Raw genomic sequence first — 26,200 nt, forward strand, 5'->3', positions numbered from 1 at the left:
CTTTATCCCAAGTGATAATGGTCTATGCTGTGGATCTAATGTTCCTCGTTTCCAACCTTGCCAGATGACCCATATGGTGGAAAAATATGGTTCCACATGATGGAATTTGTCTTTTTATTTTACTGAGAGCTTAGGAAATTACATACAAAAAATAAATAATTTAAAAGAACATATAGGGCTTGTCTACACCAGCAGTTCTCGAACTATGGGATGGGCCTCCCAAGGGAGGCAAGAACTATGTGCTTTTTTGCTGTTATTTTTTTTAAGAGTTCCAGCTGTCAGCCGCAGAGGGCTGAGACTAGTACAGAAGGGCTGTGCATACCTGGGAGGTGGAGGGATGGGATAAAGAGGACAGTCGGAGCCCTGCCACCCCAGGGTTGACAGTTGGAGCCCTGCTGTCCCAGACTCTGGCTCTTCTTCCCTCTCCCCACCAGTTTGGGCCCTCCTTTCTCCCCCAAATCGCTCACCGGGAGAGGGCAGTGGGACTCCAGCTGTCAGACCCGGAGTGGAAGCAGCAGTGCACAAGTAAGGGTGTCAATGGGGCACTATATCTGCTGTGAAAAGTCATATTGACAAATACCATTTTTCACATTGCCATCTGTACTTCTGAAGTACGCTTCAGAGATGGGTATATGTACTTGGGGGATAGGGGAAACACGGGGGAAGGGGAGGCATGATCAAATAAGTTTGAGAACCACGGGTCTACATGAACAATTACTTTGCAGCAAGATGGAGTGTGAATCTACCCTGCGCTAACCTTCTGCAAACTAACTGTCCATGTGGACCCTGCTGATGCACATTAGCGGTTTATCAGTGTGCTTTGATCTAGTCCTTATTGAAACAGGACTAGATCAAAGTGCATTAACAAACTATTAATGCAGGTCAGCAGAGACCATGTGGACAGTTAGTTGGTGGCAGGCTAGTGCAGGGTAGATTCATATGCCTGCTTGCTGCAAATTAACTGTTCAAATACAAAAGCTCTAAGGTTCCAAGATAAAGCTCTCAGAAGTTAGGAATTGCCAGAATTAAGGTTGCCCTTGCAATCTTACTTCAGTTCCCAATCCCTTGTGCATTATGATACCGTCTTTAATTATATGGTCACATGCTATTTGTTTTAAGGGAAACCAACCTCTTTCAGTACACAAAATGAACAGTGAATGAGGCAGTGTTGCAAGAAGAGAAAGAATGTCCTCTTGTGTTTATAGCCGTGGACTGGGACCCTGAAGAGAAAGGGGGATGAATCAGAATTCCCCAAGCAACCCTAACTGTGGCATTGCCTAACTTTCGTGTGTTTGACTTTGCAAGCTTAATGTTCTTTTAACTGAGTCTTTCATAGGCAATATAGTATGGTATATTTTGTAAAAACTATGTTGTACTAAGATAAGAACTTCGTACATGACTACCTGTAATTAAGGGTCAGATTGTAGACACCTTACTCACACTGCTAAGCATTGACTTCTTTGAGTAATCCCTTTGACTTCAATGGGACTATATGCATGAATAAGTGATCAGTAGGAGGAGTACAGGCCTCAGAATCTGGCCCTTAAATCTCTACTGAGAACTGGGACAGGACCAATTTTCATTTAAATTTTAATGGGTATTTATGAAATGTGCGGATTAGCAAAATTTTACTGTATCCACATCTAGTCTGACAAAATTATGGCCTCAGTGAGACTTACAAACTGATGAACAGTGAAAGGATTGTTTTTCAACTAATTGTCAAAATTCCTCATTGTGATAAAGTAGTACAAGATAGCCATTCAACAGGACAACAAGATGACAAAAAGAATGACAATTTTTTCAGAACAGGACAGGTGGGCCTGAATTAAAACTATAATTAAAATGTAAAAAGCTATGAAATAATATCTTTACAGAGTTTAGTCTACTGTATCTTCCTAGCCATATGTCAACAAGTGAACGTGATAAAAGCTCTCACATTAATTATAGTGACTATTTCCTTAATGAACTGCAAAAATGTTTGCATAATCTGATTCAGTTTGTTGAATTAGTTTACAGTTTATCACTCTAAAAATACACTTTGTTGCTTAAGTTTACAATATATTACCTTATTTCCAACAGGTAAACAGCTCAATATAGAGTAGTAATCAACTGAAAGCACTTTTCAGATTAAGAATCATGAAATTTCCAATAGCCTAATACTGTGTTAATAAGTACCTATTTTAGAAAGAAATATGTCAATGTTACTTACTGTCTACCATCAGTCTCTTCTTTATTTCTAAAAGCTGTACATGCCTAATCTGAGAAACTGGCAAATCAGATTACAGTAACCTTCATCCTTCCTTACTCCATTCCCATACTGGCAATTCTCATACTCACACATTGTATTAGATGGAAATTCTAGGTCCTGGTCCTGCACAAATTTACTCTCAAGTTTACCTTTTTGCACACAGTACTCCAGTTCAACTCAGCTGTTCACTTGCATAAAGTTAAACACTTTAATAAGCATTTGCAAGATCCGGTCTTTACATTGTAAGAGACTATGTCTTTTTATGTCCTCTATAACATGACTAGTATGCTTTGGGTGTGATAATAATAAATAATAATAATAACAACACTTTATTAGGTTGAACTGATAAAGTGTGGTTAGATGCCAAGAAAATATAATTTAAACGTGAAGATATTAACATGAAATTATTCCACGATTGGTTTACCTGGCTTTGAACACCAAGTTGCTACTTTAGAAAGAACACTGCCATACCTTACCAACAGCTATACTCTGTTTACTCCATATTTGGCCTCCATAGTCAGGAAACCCATGTAAACACTTCCAACCCTAGGGAAGAGGGGTGGAAATGATGTCACAGCATTCATCAGGCTTTGTAAAGAGAGTGGAAGTTAGAACACATTTTTACTGACTCAGACCCAAAGTAAGAAGTAGTAATGAGAGAGATCACTCTTATAGTGCCAGGTTATCATCCAAAGATGAGTAAAAGAGAAAAAAGGAAAATAACAAAGTAAGACAGGAAGCAACCTAAATCGCAGAGTGTATTGCAAGCCCATTATAATGTCTTTACACTGGAAATGAAGGATTTTGGCATCAGATGGGGTATAAGTAATAACCAGAGGAAAAACCCTCATAAAACAAATTTGCTGAAGAAATAAGATAAAAACTGTGATTAAGTTAATGTAATAAAATTAAGTGTGTAAAGTGCTTTGAAATTATGGGATGAAAGAAGCTGTGTAACTGAAAAGTAGTATTTTTCTCTCTCCATAAATATGTCATATATTTCTGATTTCTGAAAGCACTTTACATCTGCATTTTATCTCTATAAACAGGAGAAAAGTGCAGTCTCTGAGGGTATGTCTACACTTCGAAATTAGGTCGAATTTATAGAAGTCGATTTTTTAGAAATCGGTTTTATGTATTTGAGTGTGTGTGTCCCCACAGAAAATGCTCTAAGTGCATTAAGTGAATTAACTCGGCGGAGTGCTTCCACAGTACCGAGGCTAGAGTCGACTTCCAGAGTGTTGCACTGTGGGTAGCTATCCCACAGTTCCCGCAGTCTCCGCTGCCCATTGGAATTCTGGGTTGAGATCCCAATGCCTGATGGGGCTAAAACATTGTCACGGGTGGTTCTGGGTACATATTGTCAGGCCCCCGTTCCCTCCCTCCCTCCATGAAAGCAAAGGCAGACAATCATTTCATGCCATTTTTCCTGAGTTACCTGTGCAGACGCCATACCACGGCAAGCATGGAGCCCGCTCAGGTAACCGTCACCGTATGTCTCCTGGGTGCTGGCAGATGCGGTACTGCATTGCTACACAGTAGCAGCAACCCATTGCCTTGTGGCAGCAGACGGTGCAATAGGACTGGTAGCCGTCATCGTCATGTCCGAAGTGCTCCTGGCCACATCGGCGAGGAGCGCCTGGGCAGACATGGGCGCAGGGACTAAATTTGGAGTGACTTGATCAAGTCATTCTCTTTAGTCCTGCAGTCAGTCCTATTGAACCATCTTATGGTGAGCAGGCAGGCGATATGGATTGCTAGCAGTCGTATTGTACCATCTTCCGCCGAGCAGCCCTGAGATGTGGATGGCATGCAGTCCTTCTGCACTGTCTGCTGCCAGTCAAAGATGTAAAAGATAGATGGAGTGGATCAAAACAAGAAATAGACCAGATTTGTTTTGTACTCATTTGCTTCCCACCCTCCCCCGTCTAGGGGACTCATTCCTCTAGGTCACACTGCAGTCACTCACAGGGAAGGTGCAGCGAGGTAAATCTAGCCATGTATCAATCAGAGGCCAGACTAACCTCCTTGTTCCAATAAGAACAATAACTTAGGTGCACCATTTCTTATTGGAACCCTCCGTGAAGTCCTGCCTGAAATACTCCTTGATGTAAAGCCACCCCCTTTATTGATTTTAGCTCCCTGAAGCCAACCCTATAAGCCGTGTCGTCAGTCGCCCCTCTCTCCATCAGAGCAATGGCAGACAATCGTTCCGCGCCTTTTTTCTGAGCGGACGCCATACCAAGGCAAGCATGGAAGCCACTCAGCTCACTTTGGCAATTAGGAGCACATTAAACACCACACGCTTTATCCAGCAGTATATGCAGCACCAGAACCTGGCAGAGCGATACTGGGCGAGGAGGCGACATCAGCGCCGTCGTGTGAGTGATCAGGACATGGACACAGATTTCTCTGAAAGCATGGGCCCTGCCAATGCATGCATCATGGTGCTAATGGGGCAGGTTCATGCTGTGGAACACCGATTCTGGGCTCGGGAAACAAGCACAGATTGGTGGGACCGTGTAGTGTTCCAGGTCTGGGACGATTCCCAGTGGCTGCGAAACTTTCGCATGCGTAAGGGCGCTTTCATGGAACTTTGTGACGTGCTTTCCCCTGCCCTGAACCGCATGAATACCAAGATGAGAGCAGCCCTCACAGTTGCGAAGCAAGTGGTGATAACCCTGTGGAAGCTTGCAATGCCAGACAGCTACCGGTCAGTTGGGAATCAATTTGGAGTGGGCAAATCTACTGTGGGGGCTGCTGTGATGCAAGTAGCACACGCAATCAAAGATCTGCTGATATCAAGGGTAGTGACCCTGGGAAATGTGCAGGTCATAGTAGATGGCTTTGCTGCAATGGGATTCCCTAACTGTGGTGGGGCCATAGACGGAATCCATATCCCTATCTTGGCACCGGAGCACCAAGCCAGCAACTACATAAACCGCAAGGGGTACTTTTCAATAGTGCTGCAAGCTCTGGTGGATCACAAGGGACGTTTCACCAACATCAACGTGGGATGGCCGGGAAAGGTACATGAGGCTCGCATCTTCAGGAACTCTGGTCTGTTTCAAAAGCTGCAGGAAGGGACTTTATTCCCAGACCAGAAAATAACTGTTGGGGATGTTGAAATGCCTATAGTTATCCTTGGGGACCCAGCCTACCCCTTAATGCCATGGCTCATGAAGCCGTACACAGGCAGCCTGGACAGTAGTCAACTACAGGCTAAGCAAGTGCAGAACGGTGGTAGAATGTGCATTTGGATGTTTAAAGGCACGCTGGCGCAGTTTACTGACTCGCTTAGACCTCAGCGAAACCAATATTCCCACTGTTATTACTGCTTGCTGTGTGCTCCACAATATCTGTGAGAGTAAGGGGGAGACGTTTATGGTGGGGTGGGAGGTTGAGGCAAATCACCTGGCTGATGGTTACGCGCAGCCAGACACCAGGGCGGTTAGAAGAGCACAGGAGGGTGCGGTACGCATCAGAGCAGCTTTGAAAACCAGTTTCACGACTGGCCAGGCTACAGTGTGAAAGTTCTCTTTGTTTCTCCTTGATGAAACCCCCCGCCCCTTGATTCACTCTACTTCCCTATAAGCTAACCACCCTCCCCTCCACCCTTCGATCACCGCTTGCAGGGGCAATAAAGTCATTGTTGCTTCACATTCATGCATTCTTTATTCATTCATCACACAAATAGGGGGATGACTACCAAGGTAGCCCAGGAGGGGTGGTGGAGGAGGGAAGGAAAATGCCACACTGCACTTTAAGCACAGCACTTTAATAGTTTACAACTTTAAAATTTATTGAATGCCAGCCTTCTTTTTTTGGGGCAATCCTCTGTGGTGGAGTGGCTGTTTGGCCGGTGGCCCCCCCACCATGTTCTTGGGCGTCTGAGTGTGGAGGCTATGGAACTTGGGGAGGAGGTTACACAGGGGCTGTAGTGGCAGTCTGTGCTCCAGCTGCCTTTGCTGCAGCTCAGCCATACACTGGAGCATACTGGTTTGATCCTTCAGCAGCCTCAGCATTGAATCCTGCCTCCTCTCATCACGCTGCCACCACATTTGAGCTTCAGCCCTGTCTTCAGCCCGCTACTTACTCTCTTCAGCCCGCCACCTCTCCTCCTGGTCATGTTGTGCTTTCCTGCACTCTGACATTATTTGCCTCCACACATTCATCTGTGTTCTGGCAGTGTGGGAGGACAGCATGAGCTCAGAGAATATTTCATCACGAGTGCTTTTTTTTTCTTTCTAATCTTCACTAGCCTCTGGGAAGGAGAAGATCCTGTCATTATTGAAACACATGCAGCTGGTGGAGGAAAAAAAAAAGGGACAGCAGTATTTAAAAAGACACATTTTATAAAACAGTGGCTACAGTCTTTCAGGGTAAACCTTGCTGTTAACATTACATACATAGCACATGTGCTTTCGTTACAAGGTCGCATTTTGCCTCCCCCCACCGCTTGGCTACCACCTCAACCCTCCCCCTCCCCGTGGCTAACAGCGGGGAACATTTCTGTTCAGCCACAGGCAAACAGCCCAGCAGGAACGGGCTCCTCTGAGTGTCCCCTGAAGAAAAGCACCCTACTTCAACCAGGTGACAATGAATGATATGTCACTCTCCTGAGGATAACACAGAGAGATAAAGAACGGATGTTATTTGAACGCCAGCAAACATACACTGCAATGCTTTGTTGTACAATAATTCCCGAGTACGTGTTACTGGCCTGGAGTGGTAAAGTGTCCTACCATGAAGGATGCAATAAGGCTGCCCTCCCCAGAAACCTTTTGCAAAGGCTTTGGGAGTACATCCAGGAGAGCCACGAATGCCAGGGCAAATTAATCCTTTCACATGCTTGCTTTTAAACCATGTATAGTATTTTAAAAGGTACACTCACCGGAGGTCCCTTCTCTGCCTGCCGGGTCCGGGAGGCAGCCTTGGGTGGGTTCGGGGGGTACTGGCTCCAGGTCCAGGGTGAGAAACAGTTCCTGGCTGTCGGGAAAACCGGTTTCTCCGCTTGCTTGCTGTGAGCTATCTACAACCTCCTCCTCCTCATCATCATCTTCTTCATCCCCAAAACCTGCTTCTGTGTTGCCTCCATCTCCATTGAAGGAGTCAAACAATACGGCTGGGGTAGTGGTGGCTGAATCCCCTAAAATGGCATGCAGCTCATCATAGAAGCGGCATGTTTGGGGCTCTGACCCGGAGCAGCCGTTCCCCTCTCTGGTTTTCTGGTAGGCTTGCCTCAGCTCCTTAAGTTTCACACGGCACTGCTTCGGGTCCCTGTTATGGCCTCTGTCCTTCATGCCCTGGGAGATTTTGACAAAGGTTTTGGCATTTCGAAAACTGGAATGGAGTTCTGATAGCACGGATTCCTCTCCCCATACAGCGATCAGATCCCGTACCTCCTGTTCAATCCATGCTGGAGCTCTTTTGCAATTCTGGGACTCCATCACAATCACCTCTGCTGATGAGCTCTGCATGGTCACCTGCAGCTTGCCACGCTGGCCAAACAGGAAATGAGATTCAAAAGTTCGCAGTTCTTTTCCTGTCTACCTGGCCAGTGCATCTGAGTTGAGAGTGCTGTCCAGAGCGGTCACAATGGAGCACTCTGGGATAGCTCCCGGAGGCCAATACTGTCGAATTGTGTCCACAGTACCCCAAATTTGACCCAGCAAGGCCGATTTAAGCGCTAATCCACTTGTCAGGGGTGGAGTACGGAAATCAATTTTAAGAGCCCTTTAAGTCGAAATAAAGGGCTTCATCGTGTGGACGGGTGCAGGTTTACATCGATTTAACGCTGCTAAATTCAACCTAAAGTCCTAGTGTAGACCAGGGCTAAGAGAGGTAAGAGGAGCACTTGAAGTATCACTGCTTCAGTACCACACATTTCAAATTAAAGACGTTGCTCAGTGGGCCGAGTAGAAGACTCAATTAGTGCGCTTTACCAAATGCTGTCTGTGCCTGCAATACTCTGCTGTTTAAAAGTATTGATTAAAAAATACTTAATTGACAACATGAAAAGTGACAGCAATTGGTTTTCAAATTTCTGGGGAAATGGAATAATGGAGAGTTCATATTATGCATATTACTCCCCACCCCCTGTCTCGACTTTTCACATTTGCTGTCTGGTCACCCTAGCGACTGGGGCAGACAGAAGACGGAGAAATGTTGATCTTTTTCGTTATTAAAAATTATGGCAGTTCATGAAGGTCACCTATTAAACAATTTGATCATTCCTGACCACTTCTCTCCTCTTGCATAGTAGCAAGAAATTTCTACTGCTCTTGTCTGATGAGCCAAATTGCAAGAGTTGTATGTTTCATCTACCTAGGTGCTTATCATTGACTTCAGTTGACATCCAACAGAAGTGAGGTGTCCAAAAGGACATCAAGCTTCAAAATTGAGCTCACAATTATAGAGTAGAGATGGGTGAGACAATATCTTTTAATGGACCACTGTCTCTCTCTCATATCCTGGGATCAACACAGCTACAACAACACTGCAAATAATTTGAGAGCAATCTGTTCTTGAGGAGGCATCTCTTAGAAGCCCTTTTCTCTTCCCACCCATATCACCACAGTCTGGCCTGGATTCAGCTTCAATAAGGTGTTTAGACCAAGCACTGAAAAATGTGGAATACAGTGCTGTTTTCATTTGAGAGAATGAATATCTTGATCTAGGAATAGTCCATGAAATACTGCTAGCTTAAACCTGCCTCACCAGCTTCCCAGTCCCTCAGTTTTGCCTCACCAGTTCCTGCACTTCCTTGTCCTGCTCCTTTTCTTAATATTTATACTGATACCTTGTTTGCTGACGGTGCACACTGAGCACCATCAATGTGCTCAGCACTGTGTAAAAGCACACAACAAAACACAATCCCTCCATCAGGAAGGTTATTATCAGAAAAAAAGGAAATAAATGGCATTTAAACCCAAACATACCAGTCAACAATGGGCTAAAGACACTTTTCTTTGGTTTGTTTTACATACTGTGGTTAGTGTGTGGGGGGATGTCTCTTCCTTTTTCCCTCCTTTCTTCCACCAATTATGGGAACAAGAAACAGGTACATTGCCCACCTGCAAATGGTTTTAGGTATTTAATCCACTTCAGGGAATTTGGCATGGCTCTTTCTTTCCCCGCCAGAGAGACCTCAATGTTCACTATTCTGTGAGATTGAATAGTTTTAACCATCTGTTCTTGGGACGTGTTTAAAGATAGTGGTGCACATCTTGCTCAGAAATACATGGCATCTAATAGTAAAGCCTATAGATTATGAAAATTACTATTGGTATAATTATTCATTAAAATGAGAGGATGATAGAACTACACAGCTTGATTGGATTAGTTTCAGAAAAGGTTCTTTTTATATGGTTTACTTTTGATGCATTTGTTGTGACTGGATTTGTTTTATTTGTCTGTGTATCTTCCTGGATGCTGTGGTTAGTGAAACCTTTAAAATAAACAAATCAGTCTATTCACCCTCTCATAGTTCTGTAGGCCCACCCTCATTTCTGATCTGAAACACCCATACATTTGCAGCTGTTGTCCTTTCCTGATATGTTAATGTGAAAGTACAATCTATAAAGTAGTTTAACTTCAAAAAATGTCCTTGCATTCATGGTAGTGCCAACTCTTATTCTTCACAAGAGAGTAGCTGTCTCTAATAATGAACTTTGCAATAGATTAGCAATGGTGAACTTTTTTGAATAGTTAATAGTACTTTTCTTCATTTCCTCTTTGTTTTCCACATTCTGTTTCCTCTTCATTACTATGACTCTCTCACTGGGAGCCAAACTTACTGCCCTACCAATGGCCTTGTTTTCCATGACACTGAATTATCTGTGGGAATGCATCATGTCACAGGTGTGTTGACTGGCTTTTCAATAGCCCCCTCTACCTAAGAATAATAGGCGAGAGGGTGAAGTAAGGGTGGGTTCACAGTGAGAACAGAGTGAGAGAGAGTTTGGGTTCTAATAACAAGAAGAAAAGAGGAGGTGCCGGAACACTTTAGAAAAGGGAAATGATTTTGAGGAGGAAATGATCCGAAGGGGCAGCCACCTTCTGTCAAAAGTGGTCAAACATGTAATCCACTTCTACTTCCTAACCTTTCTTCTCCCCTGTGGTATGAGGCATGTTGTAGTGGAAATGATTGTGTGCCATTGTTCAACCATTTTATTGTCACACAGTATAATTAGAACTTCTGTTATTGATATAAAACTCTATAAATGTTACCATAAAACAAGCAAACAAACCTAAAGATAGTCAGTCTATTTTTACTTACAAAAAAATCGGAGGGACACCAGCAGGGTTAGCTCATATTAAATATACAGCTGTAAGTCCTCTCAATTGTATGTCAGTTTGTATTTAATACAATGCTGGTATCACAAGTACCCCATACGTTTTTTATTAAAAAAAAGTTGACCTTGGAACTTTCTCATCCAGTTTCCCTTTAGATAGTTTTTTTCCCATCTATGAATTAATGTGTTTGATACTGCCTGAACCTCCTTTATAATAGCCTAACCAGCCTCCTTCTACAGTCTTCCTCCCTTTGCACTTTCCACGGTGCACATCTGATGAAGTGAGCTGTGGCTCACGAAAGCTCATGCTCAAATAAATTGGTTAGTCTCTAAGGTGCCACAAGTACTCCTTTTCTTTTTACTCCTGGAATGTGTCTCTGTGTGGTAAACCCTTATTGTCTTCTTACAATCTTCTATTGAAACTCACTGACTGGAGGGCTTATCAATGTTGACCCACCAAAGTTTTAACACTTGAGGTGTTAAAATTAATTAAACATTAACCACAGTATGTCACTGACTTAAAATAACAAGTTTTGGGGGGAAAATAATAATGGAAGTGGAGGGAGGAAATGGAGGGAGTTCTGAAAACTATATTTTAAAAAAAATCCTTAGCTAAGCATATCATTGGAATGAAACCATAAGTCCAACAAAGTTGGCATTGCATCACACCATATAGTATAACGCAAGATGACAGAGGTAAACATCCATGATGCATCACAGCAACATACCCACTTATGAAATTTGAGGCAAAGCAAGTTCAGCGCACCATATCTCCCTGTGTGAAAGCTGTATCAGCCCATAGCTCTATTATAAGCCCCCAAGTGTTTTTTTCAACATAATACCCCTCAAAAGACTGGCATCTAATTACATTAAAATAACTATGCACTACCCTTAAACAGCCTGTTGCCTTGCTTAGATTTTTACTTACTCTCTACTTTTAAAATTTAATAAATATTTATTGTGTCCCTAACTTATTTCAAATCTCTCTTGGCATCACACAAGCAGCTGGCTCCAAAGCGGACATGATTTTTGTCAGTAGAACTTCTGTAAAAAGAGAGCAACCAACTTTCTCCTTAAGCAAGGGAGTATCAAACTGCTGGTCCTCAGGTAACGAAGTATTTTTTTCCCTAACAAGTTGCAAGGAATTGGGCCAGTAAAGGAAGAACAGGTCTCCAAACAATGGATACATGACTCCTAGTTCCAGCTCCCAACCTGAGATTGTGAATTGGATTGCAATGACAAAGTGGGAATTTTCTGTAATATTTTTATGAATCCAATGTGAGCCTCACTTTCCACTATATTTTGCATGGCTACCCAGTGAAGAAAAAGGACTAAGTTTGTGCTCAGGGCAGGCTAAGAAACCTAGGTGTGTGTGTATGGCCTAGTTATCTGAACCTGAAGGGATTACTAAAAAGGACTGGCAGAGGCTGACCCCATATCAATGGAAAATCTGAGAAAACAATGAAACACCCAATCACCAAGACATTGACACCTAGCAACCAGAGGTGGATGAATTTCCCCAACTCTCAGCAGGGAGGTTGAGCAAAGACCCCAGCACAGGAACAAAGGACTGGAGAGGCGTGAAGTAGAGGATAAGCATTGGGTTCTAGAGGAAGCTGGGGGCTCTCTCACCTGGGAACTGACTAAGGAGGTGAGACTGGGAAAGACAGACAGAACCTGAAAATGGAGTTTTACTAAAGTTTGGCTGGGGCTCTGGGCTAACCAGAATGGCCTTTGAGTTAACCTTCATTTCTCTATGCTAGCCTAAGGATTTCCTATGCTGTGTTCCACTTGACTAATTGATCCTACTATTTTGAAAACTCTGCCTGAGTGTCACTTCAAATACTAGGTTAGGTCCACTAATTCTTGAAGAGTGTACAGGTCTCTACCAGGAGTCTGTCTCAGTTGGACTTGCCAAACAGAGCTCACGGTATGAGGCATGAGTGCTCAAGACCTATGTGTTCGGTCTCAGGAGGCAGTGAAGCCGAGTGGCCTTCCCTAAAGGAAGAGTGAGACGCCTTGGGGTTTGGTACATTGAAGAGGGTCCTCCAAGAGACTGTTCCAATGCTGGGGATGTAACACAAATCCTATTAATAAGTGACAACTGCCCATGACAACTCAATCTTTCAGATCAGAACAGTCACACCTGTTTCCCTTGCAGTAACCATCAAGCAAAGCTGACATACCCAATAAGAAAAGGAGTACTTGTGGCACCTTAGAGACTAACCAATTTATTTGAGCATGAGCTTTCGTGAGCTACAGCTCACTTCATCGGATGCATACCGTGGAAACTGCAGAAGACATTATATACACAGAGACCATGAAACAATATCTCCTCCCACCCCACTCTCCTGCTGGTAATATCTTATCTAAAGTGATCATCAAGTTGGGCCATTTCCAGCACAAATCCAGGTTTTCTCACCCTCCGCCCCCGCCCCAAACTCACTCTCCTGCTGGTAATAGCTTATCCAAAGTGACCACTCTCCTCACAATGTGATCACTTTAAATAAGCTATTACCAGCAGGAGAGTAGGGTGGGAGGAGGTATTGTTTCATGGTCTCTGTGTATATAATGTCTTCTGCAGTTTCCATGGTATGCATCCAATGAAGTGAGCTGTAGCTCACGAAAGCTCATGCTCAAATAAATTGGTTAGTCTCTAAGGTGCCACAAGTACTCCTTTTCTTTTTGCCAATACAGACTAACACGGCTGTTACTCTGATACCCAATAAGGTTTCCCATCCAAATATCAACATTCAAATATCTTATCAGTCAAGTAGAAGCCAAAAAGGCTGGGTTCTTAAACATTTTTATTGTAATATGAACTACATCTTAATAGAAAGATTGTCTCAACTCCCCTCCAAAATGAAATTGTGCAAAACCCCTCTCACTTCTATCCGGGACCGTCTTACATTCGTGTGGCAACTAAGCCAATTGCTTACATGGATAAATAATTTTAGCTAAAACTGCATTACCTTTTCTTCCTATAATGTGACTGTGATTTGCTAAGTGGAAACAAGGGGAATTACCATCAGTGGGCCATAGACCACAGTTTGAGAACTGCAGCAATAGGGAAGGCAGCGAAAGATAAGGAAGCACTGTCCACCCATACATCAAAATAAAGTTACATGTAGAGAATTTCAGTACAGACAGCAGCAAATGGATAGATACAAGGCCTATCACTGGCTATATATTATGGGAAGGGAACTTAAGGAAGGTGGAGAATCAGCTAAAGGAAGAGACCCTAGCTACTCTGCACTCCAGGAGTGGCTTGATTTTGTTTTGTTTTGTTTATTTTTAGAAAAATGTTTAATCTTCTTACATATTCTTATGAAAACTCCAAACCTTTAAACATCCTAACCAAGAAATGTGTGAGAAAACATTCATAATATGAGTTTTCAGTGCATGTAAAATGGAGCATTTTCATTATCAGCACTAACAACTTTAATTACAATTACTGTAATTCCCTCTTGGCAGACCTCTCCCTGGGGCTGCTCTGTCACTTGCAGCTGATTCAGAATATAGCAGTGCAACTGCTCACTCATTTGAGCTATTGTGATCATATTTTATGCCCGCCCTATGTTAGCTGTCTTTAAAATGGTGGATTGACTTTCACTTGGTAGTGCTGGCTCTTAAAGTTCTTAGCTTGGCTGCCTCAGTCTATATGCAAGACCTGCCCCTTGAGCATGCTACTGACAGTATTTGTGCTCATATTCCACCTGCTGTTTAAGGATCTCACCATCTTACTCCACATTTATGAAGCAACCTAAACTATTCCCATATTCTAAAGATGTCCTATGAATCACCACTGTTCTCCCTATACTTATTGCCTTCCCTTCCAAACTATTTCCCTTTTTTTTATTATTTATCTGGACCCCTTGTTTGATTTATGTGTTGGTATTTTAAGAAGCTGGTATTCTATATTAATTATATTATATTATATTATATTTATGATTAAATTGTTTTCCTGCATACTTTTGGGAGGGTGTGTGATAAATATAAAGGGAAGGGTAACCACCTTTCTGTATACATAACTATAAAATCCCTCCTGGCCAGAGAAAAAACCCTTTTACCTGTAAAGGGTTAAGAAGCTAAGATAACCTCCCTGGCACCTGACCAAAATGACCAATGAGGAGACAAGTTACTTTGAAAGCTGGAGAGGGGGGGAATGGGGGACAAAGGGTCTGTCTGTCTGTGTGATGCTTTTGCCCGGAACAGAAAAGGAATGGAGTGTTAGAACTTAGTAAGTAATCTAGCTAGATATGTGTTAGATTTCTGTTTTGTTTAAAGGGCTGGTAAATAAGTTGTGCTGAATGGGATGTATATTCCTGTTTTTGTGTCTTTTTGTAACTTAAGGTTTTGCCTAGAGGGAATCTCTATGTTTTGAATCTAATTACCCTGTAAGGTATTTACCATCCTGATTTTACAGAGGTGATTCTTTTACTTTTTCTTCAATTAAAATTCTTCTTTTAAGAACCTGATTGCTTTTTCATTGTTCTTAAGATCCAAAGGTTTGGGTCTGTGTTCACCTAATCAAATTGGTGAAGATTTTTATCAAGCCTTCTCCAGGAAAGGGAGTGTAGGGCTTGGGGTGATATTTTGGTGGGGGAGACGTCTCTAAGTGGTCTCTTTCCCTGTTCTTTGTTTAACACGCTTGGTGGTGGCAGCATAAGGTCCAAGGACAAAAGGTAAAAGTTTGTACCTTGGGGAAGTTTTAATCTAAGCTGGTAAGAACAAGCTTAAGGGGTCTTTCATGTAGGTCCCCACATCTGTACCCTAGAGTTCAGAGTGGGGAAGGAACCTTGACAGGCGGCAAGAGAGGAACTGGGAACTATATAAATAATTCTTATTATTATAGTTAATTCATAGAATCATAGAATATCAGGGTTGGAAGGGACCCCAGAAGGTCATCTAGTCCAACCCCCTGCTCGAAGCAGGACCAAATCCCAGTTAAATCATCCCAGCCAGGGCTTTGTCAAGCCTGACCTTAAAAACCTCTAAGGAAGGAGATTCTACCACCTCCCTAGGTAACGCATTCCAGTGTTTCACCACCCTCTTAGTGAAAAAGTTTTTCCTAATATCCAATCTAAACCTCCCCCACTGCAACTTGAGACCATTACTCCTCGTTCTGTCATCTGCTACCATTGAGAACAGTCTAGAGCCATCCTCTTTGGAACCCCCTTTCAGGTAGTTGAAAGCAGCTATCAAATCCCCCCTCATTCTTCTCTTCTGCAGGCTAAACAATCCCAGCTCCCTCAGCCTCTCCTCATAACTCATGTGTTCCAGACCCCTAATCGTTTTTGTTGCCCTTCGCTGGACTCTCTCCAATTTATCCACATCCTTCTTGAAGTGTGGGGCCCAAAACTGGACACAGTACTCCAGATGAGGCCTCACCAATGTCGAATAGAGGGGAACGATCACGTCCCTTGATCTGCTCGCTATGCCCCTACTTATACATCCCAAAATGCCATTGGCCTTCTTGGCAACAAGGGCACACTGCTGACTCATATCCAGCTTCTCGTCCACTGTCACCCCTAGGTCCTTTTCCGCAGAACTGCTGCCTAGCCATTCGGTCCCTAGTCTGTAGCTGTGCATTGGGTTCTTCCGTCCTAAGTGCAGGACCCTGCACTTCATAAATTATTGCTTGAAAGAATGAAGCCACAAAGACCAAAAATTGTGACACCAACAACTGGGATTTTCTCTTATCTATCACCCAGAATATCTTCAATAAAAGAAAATAAAAAATGATCATGTTGCCTTATTTCTTATCATTATTATCTCATTATCATTATCATTATCATTATTTCTCTTATCACCCTCTTCTCCACTTTTCCTTCTGTGTATTTTTCTCCAACTTCTTTCACATCACCTACTTTGAACAAGTCTTTCTCCTCTGATTGCTTTTCCTTCATGTTCTTCTTTCTCTCTCACTCCATCCCTGACAAATTTCTTTTTCCCTCTCCCCTTTCTGATCATTCCCTCTCCAAAATCATTTCCTTTTCCTGAAGGGTACCATGGCCTTCTCTTTTTTTCTTCATGCTCGAATTCCCTCCCACTCTGTTCTCTCTGTGAATCCACCATACTTCCTCTTCACTAGTTTTCCTCTCTCCTACTAAGCCTTCCGCTTCTCTAAATCTGATTCTCCATTTCTCCCTAGCCCTGCCCCGCAAGAGTACTTTCCTTTATCCCACAAGATGTTGTCAGGCCTGCCTACCCAACATACTCCTGCCTCACCCATTACATCCTTGCTACCAATGGCATCTTGCCCTCACCCTTTCTTGTCTTCTCCCCAAATGTCCTCCTACCATCTGTCTCCCTTCTCTCTCTCCCTCCCTCCCAGTTATTAGCCTTGCGAAGATCCCTTATTCTCCTCAAGGCTGCTTTGTGATCCCACTGCCTTCTCCTCTTAGATCTGTCTATAGCAATGTGTCTCTTGCTGAAGAGAAAGTCAGTGCTAAAGATGAAGATGAGGAAGTAAGTGGGTACCTGGGGAAGGAGTGGGGGGATTCAGATCAGCCTTGCAGAGGATAAAGGGGCTCCTGCCAGCCTGAAAAGTAAGGAGATGGCATGAGGGTGAGGGCCGAGGTTCCATAGCAACTCTTCCACTAGGATCTTCCATCTACATGGATTAGGTCTTCTATGTACAGTAGTAGGCCCCTCCTATTGATTTCAATGGGACTATCCTAGGAACATCCTATCTCCATAAGGAAGCAGAATCTGACCGACAGTGTTTATCTTTTCACCTTAAAAAAGATGATGGCAGTTTAATTAAGTGACAAAATGTTGCCTAAGTGGACATTAATATAATCACAAGGAAGGCAGACATTCTTCCCATTGAAATATACCATGGGCATGATTTGAGTGTGAGAAATCATAAGGAATGTTTGTGCAACAAGTAGTTACTCCAACTAATAAACTCAATTCTCTGGGGCAGGCACATTACTGATGATACCAACTATTGTACAAGTGGTCAGATAAAGAGGCAAAAAAGAGCAGTGACAAGGATCACTGATCTATTCAAAATACAAGGACTGAGGGAATTATTGTTTGCCAGGAGGATGAAAACAATAAGGTAAGAAATGCTATGCTTCAAAGGACTATTTTTTTAAATTAAAAAAAGAGAAAAAACACTATAACGGGTCACTGTCTACTCAAGTGTTTGTATTGTAAAATGTTGTGCTGCTACCTTTCTAGTAGACAATACATTGACATGACAATAAGATATTCCATATTGCAGCATAAGTTTTGTGATATTACGGTGTTGATTTTGTATTTTTTTCCTTTTTTATTGTTTGTGATTATTAAACAAATGAATGTAAATCAACTAGCCATAACATTTCAAGTGTTAATGCATTATTAACAGTCCTACCTGTTGGCGGGATGATTCCAGGAGACATTAGACCTGGGACAGAGTGTGGCATGATATGAGAATTCTCTGGGGAGGTGACACTTTGAGTCCTCTTAGGAGGCCTTCCAGGTCTAGAACTGAAACAAACAAACAATTTTTTTTTTACAATTAAGCTGTTGTCTTACACATCATTTCAAAGTTGTTTCAAGTGGTAACATGGACTGTAAATAAATTTGTTTCAAGGACGGTTGCTTTTGCAGTTAGATGTAATAGACTTCCATCACTAATTAGATTACATGCTGAATTCATTTTCCTCATTGAAGATCAGCCGCTCTTGATGCATAATTCATAGCCTGCACCTCGTTACCTGCTTCTTCATATTAATATCTATACACAGTTTGAATTGCCTCGTTTGCATATGCTAAAGTTCTGCATGCAGCCTTCAGCACGAAAATTATGCACTAACTTGTAATAATTATTACAGTCAGCTTGCTATTGATTTATGAGACTTTTAAAAACCAAATATGTGTAGTACTTGTAATGAATGATATTTTAAGGTTCTTCAGGAAATTAAAAGGCAATGGCTGCCTAAGGAAATGTTCTGCTTGTTTGATTTAATACTACAGTTAGCTGGGAGGTGGAATGAAAGAGTGATTCAGACCTATAGCACATTTTTCGATGATATGTTTTATTACTTCGCACTGCTAGCCTGATATCTAGATGATAAATGACAATACATATCTAATGTGTGAAAAGGTCTTGCAATTTCTTTATTTTTTGTCATTTAAAAGATAAGTCAAGTTATCATTTAACCCTTATTCTATTTAAAGTGAAAATCACACTAAGTCACCTTACTTTAAATGTACTACATCAGAAAGGGCTCAGAATTATTTGTAGGACACTGTTGAGCAACTGTCATCATAGCAGCATACATATGCCCAGTGTGAATAAATAAAAGTTTAAATAAATAAATAAATAAAAGGCTTCAAGTTTAAGCATTCCTTGTCCTTTGCTCATATAACTTTCCACCTCCAGTAACCTACAAATTAAACATGGACTACAATGAAAATATTTACTACCTACCCACATATGAATAGAATCATAGAATCATAGAATCATAGAATATCAGGGTTGGAAGGGACCTCAGGAGGTCATCTAGTCCAACCCCCTGCTCAAAAGCAGGACCCATCCCCAATTAAATCATCCCAGCCAGGGCTTTATATCTGCAACACATGTGTCAACAAAGTGTGCATATGCCCATGTATAGACCAAACCATTATGCTCTTACCATTACGTTCCTAGAGCTACCTACTTGGGGGTTATTTAGGGATGACTTCACAGAGCCAGGCAATCTATTTTTTTTTTTTACATTGAAGTCTTATTCTTGGCTATGCCCAACATAAGGGTGTCTCGTTTATTTCTGAAGGGGAGGAAGATGGTGACAATCAGCTGCTCAGCCCCTGCGGTCCTAGCATAGGCCAAAATACCATTGACTGTATTGGGATTGTTATCTATGCTGGGACTGCAGCAGGAAGCAGATAATAAAACATCTACTTTTCCTGTGACCATCAGATCATCCCTGGGTTTAGAAACACCCAATTTTTTTTTTAACTTCTACAACCCATTTCTAATAAACTAATGACAATCAAAGTGCAGGACATTTCCTTGGAGTTTAATGACTCAGGGCCTTGGGCCATTAACCTTAACTGGTCATTAGTTCCTAAGTTACTGTCCTGAATTGAGGTCATTATTAATATTATAAACCAGGGATTTTTTTCTTTTTTTAAAGATAAACAAACATTCTTATTTCCTCCTCTAATTGAAAAAGATCTACATGAGAACCAGATTGTTTTACAGTGATATCACAAAGAGGCATCACATCAGAAAATCAAAAATCCTCACTTTCTTTGGAATGTTCTATATGAGTGATAATAAAATAAACATGCCATGAAAACACCTGAAACTGATAAAAATCACACACAAAAACCATCTGACTTCAATGGAGTGTTTCTAAAATATTCCCCACAAAAAAAGCCCACTGTGTTAGCAAACTTTAATGGCTCAATTTAAATACCAGTGGCGACCCTCTCTTCTCAACTCACAGTGGTGAGCCTGGGTATTGCAGGAATCTGACATCAACATACAAGCCATAGCCTATGTGTTGCTTTACCAGACCATAATATAGCACATTATGTATGGAGTGTTAGCAGAGGTCTTCAGGCTCATTAAAATGTAAGAGATCACACCTGCAAAGACTCATTTTTTGGAGGTAGTGCTTACTGACAAAAATAGCCTCAGCGAAGTCAGCAGGCTTGATTGTGCCACAGGCTGCAAGGCCTATGCAAGTGAATCAGGGGAAGTAAGAGCCTTATAACCCCATGTAAGCTACCCAGACCATGGGGTTGGGCACACAGGGGAAGCAGTGCTCTGCCCTTATGATTCCTTCCATATGCTGTTCCTGGAGCTGCACTTGAACATGCTGCACCATACAGAGGGGGTTGCCACAAAGTCATACACTAGCCCAACAGGGTAACTTTCTGGAGTAAGTGTTTGCTGGGTGAAGACCTATGTTTCCAATTCAAAACCCAAAGGGTGATGTTATTTAAATGCCAGTTCGGTGGGCTAGTTCTCTTTTTTTTCTGATAACATTTTTTTCCATGTAGAAACAACCATCTTGCACTTTTTTATCTATTTAAGAAATAGTTGCTAATTATGAAAATTCAGGTAAATAAATTTCAGACTCCTAAAATAATAAGTCTGGAAGACCTAATTTAGAGTCACTGCAGACTGTCTAGTACCCAATTAAAATGAGTACACCACTGATTGGATAAAGGAAGCATACACTGATTTCCCCAAATGACTGATTATGTAATAACAATTGTTTTAAGTTATTATTTATATTACACACTTGTTTCACTAACAAATTTCTAAACTACAATAATCCTGTTTTATATTTGCCACCAAGGTAGTTAATCCTTTATATTATGCGTATATATAATATGCATATAATGCCAAAATCTTGACTGTCTCTGTTTTTAAAGGGGCATAGGAATGCTTTTTGAGCTAAGATGGAGAAAAAGTACATATTCTTGTATCTTTCATTCCTACAGTTCAGCAAAAGTAAAAAAAAACAACTTATTTTGACATTTTAAAGTTTTTGTACCTCGCCAGAAACCTTGCATACTACTTTGTCGTTTATGATGAAATTTTTCTAGTTCTATTATAAAATCTTAAAAATAACTATGGCCTGACTCAAGAATGTACGCTGCTCTCTCCTGCAGAGCTAACCAAGATTAACTGCTCTCAGGGCCAGATGTCTGTATACAGGGTCATAGTTCCACTTCCTAATTGGTATAGCCATCCCTGGCAGAGGGGCTTGGTCCACAAATAGATTGTCCTTCTTTAATCCATTCTTTCCCCCAAACTAAGCATAGCTCATGTTGCAATGAAGCAGCCATGAAGCAGGTAGTTTTCAATTATGAAAAGGAGAAAAAATACAGGGGAAGAAATCATACTTGGGAGGTGACAAATGACAAATGCTTGAGGAGAGTATGTACCCACGGCTCAGTCTGCCTCCTCTCAAACTGGAAAAGTAACAAGGTAAAAATAGAGAATAATATATTTTTTTTATTATTATTCTTTAAAACTTTCACAAAGAACATGTCAGAATGTCGTGTTACACCCTTAGCTGGTTTATATCATTGTAGCACCATCAATTTCAAAGCAGCTTGGCTAGTCTTGGCCTATGCAGCTTGGCCAATGCAGCTGAAAATCTTGCCCTATGGGCAAAGAGCAGGTATATAATTTAAATGAACCATGTTTGGCAGAAGTGCATCTCCAGACACTCCTTGTTCAGCCAGACCTTCATGTATAGGTGCATTACAATCAAAGGAAAGAATCTGGTCCAAACTCAGGTCCCTTTGCAAGGGGACACCAGAAGAAATTATCTCCTTAAATACATTTTGCATTCAATAAGCCCTTTCCTGCCACATTTAGAGTACGTCTTTCAAGACTTTAGAGCTCAATTGCTCCTTCTTTCTCCTCTAGCTTCACAGTATACCAGTGTCACTTATTAACAGCAGCAGTAATGGATTAACCAATTTTGCTCCTCTCATTCATGCTCTGGAATGCAGCAGTGTCATTTTAAGTGCTAACATTCTCAGTGAGGAGACACCAGGTATGCAAAACAGCAGGGGATCACAATCACACCCTAAGTGCTTGTTGTATTAGGCAGCACTGTAACGGTTAAAAATCTGGTGTGGTAGGAAGAGATCTTGCTAGGGGGGTTAGGGGAGACTGGATAGGGCAAAGGAATGATACTGGCATATGGAGTCTTTTACCTCAAGGCAATTGGTTGAATCCAGTATAGGTGATCAATTATCAAAAGTTATTACAGTCTATTGACTAGCTGGTGTGCTATGTGAAATGCGTCAAATGTCTCTGCCCAGCTCCCAAAGAATAAATACCTGCATTACGAAAAGCACTACCAACATTGGTACTAACAAAAAATCTTCCTGGTCTCAGCAGAGAGATCAATAACTGAATGGCACTGAGAATCTCCCACTATTAGAAGCGGTCCTTCCTTCCTGGGACACCTTGCACTGCTGCTGCCAGTGCTGTACCCGCACCTCTCATGAACACTATAATGATGCATCAGCTTGCAAATGAAAGGCTAAAACAAAGCAAAATGCCAAAGGATTGACCAAACCACCATGTAACTTCATTCCTCAGTTTTGAAAAAGCCTGATTTATAAGGTTACCATCCTTCAGAATATTTCAAATGTATTGCACTATAGTATTAAAGGGAAAAGACAAAATATTCTGATGTTCATTCACGCCAGTTCAAGTTTTCCTCTTAGACACGTACCCTCAACTTTAGTTAACTGAAAGCATGTCCAAGAACAGAGAAGCAAGAATGTAATCCTGAGATTAGATAAATTTCTATTTTAGCAGTTAGTAAAACAAACATTACTTTGTGTTCTATTTACTTACAGCAGTAGTATAAAACAATAAAAGTCTCAGGGCAATTACTTTAAATTTATTTTTCTTCCCATAGTTATGCAGAAAACCTTCTCACGCATAATTACTGTTGAACTTCTCATGATGTATTAGAAAGATTTATCGAGACAGCAAACAATGCTGATAAAAAATAAAGTACAGAGGTGCATTTTAAAATCTTCACAAGGGAAAAAGAAACAAACCAATGATCTTTGAAAGGGAGAGACTGTGCCATAAAAGTGGTTCCAGAAAGTGAAAGGACAATAGTATTCTACAGACTTAAAATATATACTTCTTCTATTTTTAAAACTAAATTACTGAGAAATGAATCTTTGGCCTAGTGGGTAGTACCAGTTTATTAATACTACAAATAATTAGACAGAATAGAATAGGATACTCTGCACGCGATAGCCTATCCAAAGGACACTCATTGCACTAATAAATCCGCTGTTTGGTTCTAGGCACATTACATTTCTTTGGTGGTTATAGCAGACCACATTAGGCTGTTTCCCTTGCTGCAAACCCCTATGCAAATATCATGGCTTCCCCTAAACTTGCCACATATCGTACCAAACTTGTTCTTGGAAATATTTGGAAAACCCTAGGCAGAATATTATTATTTGTATTACTGTAACACCTAAAGGCCCCAGTTCAAGTCGGGCGCCCCACTACAAACACACAGTAAGAAGTAGTCCCTTCCCTGAAGACCTTGCTATCTAAATACACAAGTCAAAGGGTGAGAGAGGAAAGAGAATCACACTTGTGAAGTGTTTCAGAGTAACAGCCATGTTAGTCTGTATTCGCAAAAAGAAAAGGAGGACTTGTGGCACCTTAGAGACTAACCAATTTATTTGAGCATGAGCTTTCGTGAGCTACAGCTCACTTCATCGGATGCATACTGTGGGAACTGCAGAAGCCATTATACACACAGAGACCATGAAACAATACCTCCAGTTCAGTGAGAGAGTTGGAACTAGAACTCATGTTTTATGACACCCAGCCCTATGCATTAGACCAGACTGCCCCTCAAACACAGTGGCCACCATTAAAAAGTCAACATTTTTCCAAACAGTTACCACAAAAATAGTACATTTTTGTCCAAAACATGACAGGAAATAATTGCAGTATCTCATAGACTGCAGTGTGTCACCATTAACAAATATTGTTTTCTTTATGGCAACCAGAGTGACTGGATGTCTACAGTAACAAACAGGGCTGCTATTTGGCTGAGACAATTAGGGTGGGATTGGTGGAAGCCATGATGTTTATAATTTTGCCTCTTGCATGTAGCTGTGATATTAAAGGTACAGGATTTGGGGGAGATTACTCAAACATTATGGTTCTCCTAATAGATAACAACTAACATGCAAGCCACCCTGTTTTTAATCTATATCATAAATGATAGTTACAAACAGTTAATTGTTTGGTCGTAAGATTGTGATATCACAGCTGACTTGGCCAATAGCTCACTACTGCATCTTCATTCCATTGGTTGAAATGCTACAACAGTTGTGCTGGGCTGAGGGATGTCCTGGCCTCTGCTTCCCGCAGCCCCCATTGGCCTGGAGCGACGAACCGCGGCCAGTGGGAGCTGCGATCGGCTGAACCTGTGGACACGGCAGGTAAACAAACCGGCCCAGCCCGCCAGGGGGCTTACCCTGTCAGGGTGCTTGCCAAAGATTGCTGATCCCTTCTCTAGAGGGAGATGTAACAGATATTGCAACCCCATGCAGTATCTTGGGGGTTCATTGTTTTAAATGAATGGATGATGTATGTTTGTGTTCTACTCAGTGAGGAAGGGCTACCGCAGCTCCTCTAGGAACTTAAAACAGTGGGTGGAGATTTAGGCAAATCATCCCAGTTGTAACCCCCACCCTGAGAGGTACCACCTGCTTGGGAGTTCAAACTGGATTCTCCAGAGGCCAACCAAACACAGAAAGGACTTTGGAATAAATAGCTTGACTTAAAACTGACTCAGGGCCTTCTTATTGGTCCAGCAAACAGACAGACCCTTCAGACCAGGGCCCCCAATCCTTGAGGAAGGATTGGACGGACTAACACCAACCAGGTTCTGAGGTTGAAGTTGGAGTGACCTCTGGTAAGCTTTTTAGCATGTGTGCAGGTTCTTCTCTCTGTAATGTTTTCACCTTAAGAATAAACGTGATTGCTTAGAATGAACTGTGTGGTAACTTGTAACTGTTGACAATTACTCTGTTCATGGCATCTGGAGAGCAAGCAGTGCTTAATTTGTGCCAGGGTTTACCAGGGCTGAACCCTAGCACCTCTAGACTTGGCAGTTCATAGCCTCTGCACCTCTGGGCTTGCTGTATCAGTTATGAATGGAAAAATATTGTGTGAGCACCAACACCTAATTGCTTGAGTCCCGGCACCTCTTTTATTATAGATAAAGCACTGAGAGCAAGCCAAGAACAGGTGCTGATCCGTCTAGGCAATGTGGCTTGCTGGGAATATCACAGCGTAAATCTGGGAGCTGCACGGCTTAACGCTGTCAGGAGGCAGGGAGACATGGGTCTCTTCCCAAAAGAGGTGATTCCTGAGGAGTTTAGAGTAGTTGTCCTTGACAGATCACAAGCGTGGCATATAGGTGCTGTGACAGAAGAGGGTGGCAGAAATGAAGCCATGCAAAAGTGGGAATTGGGTGCTTCTGCAATGAAGAACTGAGAAGACATAAAATTAGGGAAAAGGAACACAAACAAAAGAGGATGGGAAAGGGAGATAAACAAAGGGTTAAAATAGTTGTGCTCCTAATGGTGAGCATATTTTCTCATTGAGCAATACTAAAATGTCCATAAGATATTCAAATAATAAATAATCAGATTAACTAAAAGTTAAATTAGTACATAATGACCATATTCTACCCTTCATCTTTGTGCTTACCTCCCATTGACATCAGTGGAGGTTCCACAATAGATGAGGGCAATATGTAATCCGGCACAGAATGTGCGTGATACCTCAGTATAAGAGTTTCAGCATAAATCCAGATATTGACAATATCTGAACTTAAAAACTTCAGAACAGATAGTTAAATACTAGTTATTAGTTTTCCCCTCATTACAACTTTCTTCAGTTTTATCGAAACAGAAGGAATCATTTCAGTTACATGATTTTACCAATAAAATTGGGTACAAAGATACTTAAAAAAATAATAAAAAAAGGCAAGAACAAAATGGTAACTCATGGTAATGGTAACTGGTAAAGTGAATGAGTAAAAAGTGTATTAATATATTCAATAATTAATCAGCAACAAATAAGAACATGTTTATGTTCAATGTCTGTCACAAAATATTGCAT

The 26,200-nt window shown here is 41.6% G+C and overlaps 1 protein-coding gene across 9 annotated transcripts in view; it reads right to left on the bottom strand.

Annotated features, from left to right (window-relative positions):
• The window catches only part of DACH1 (dachshund family transcription factor 1), a 453,297-nt gene that overhangs the window by 255,634 nt on the left and 171,463 nt on the right, over positions 1-26,200 (bottom strand). For all 9 annotated transcript variants that reach the window (XM_075128932.1, XM_075128936.1, XM_048851983.2 and 6 more), the window contains exon 2: positions 17,912-18,027. In XM_075128932.1, the coding sequence (XP_074985033.1) occupies positions 17,912-18,027 (116 nt within the window). The remainder of the gene's footprint in view (positions 1-17,911; positions 18,028-26,200) is intronic.

The sequence above is a fragment of the Caretta caretta genome, chromosome 1 (genome assembly GCF_965140235.1).
Source record: "Caretta caretta isolate rCarCar2 chromosome 1, rCarCar1.hap1, whole genome shotgun sequence".
NCBI classification, from domain to species: domain Eukaryota; kingdom Metazoa; phylum Chordata; order Testudines; family Cheloniidae; genus Caretta; species Caretta caretta.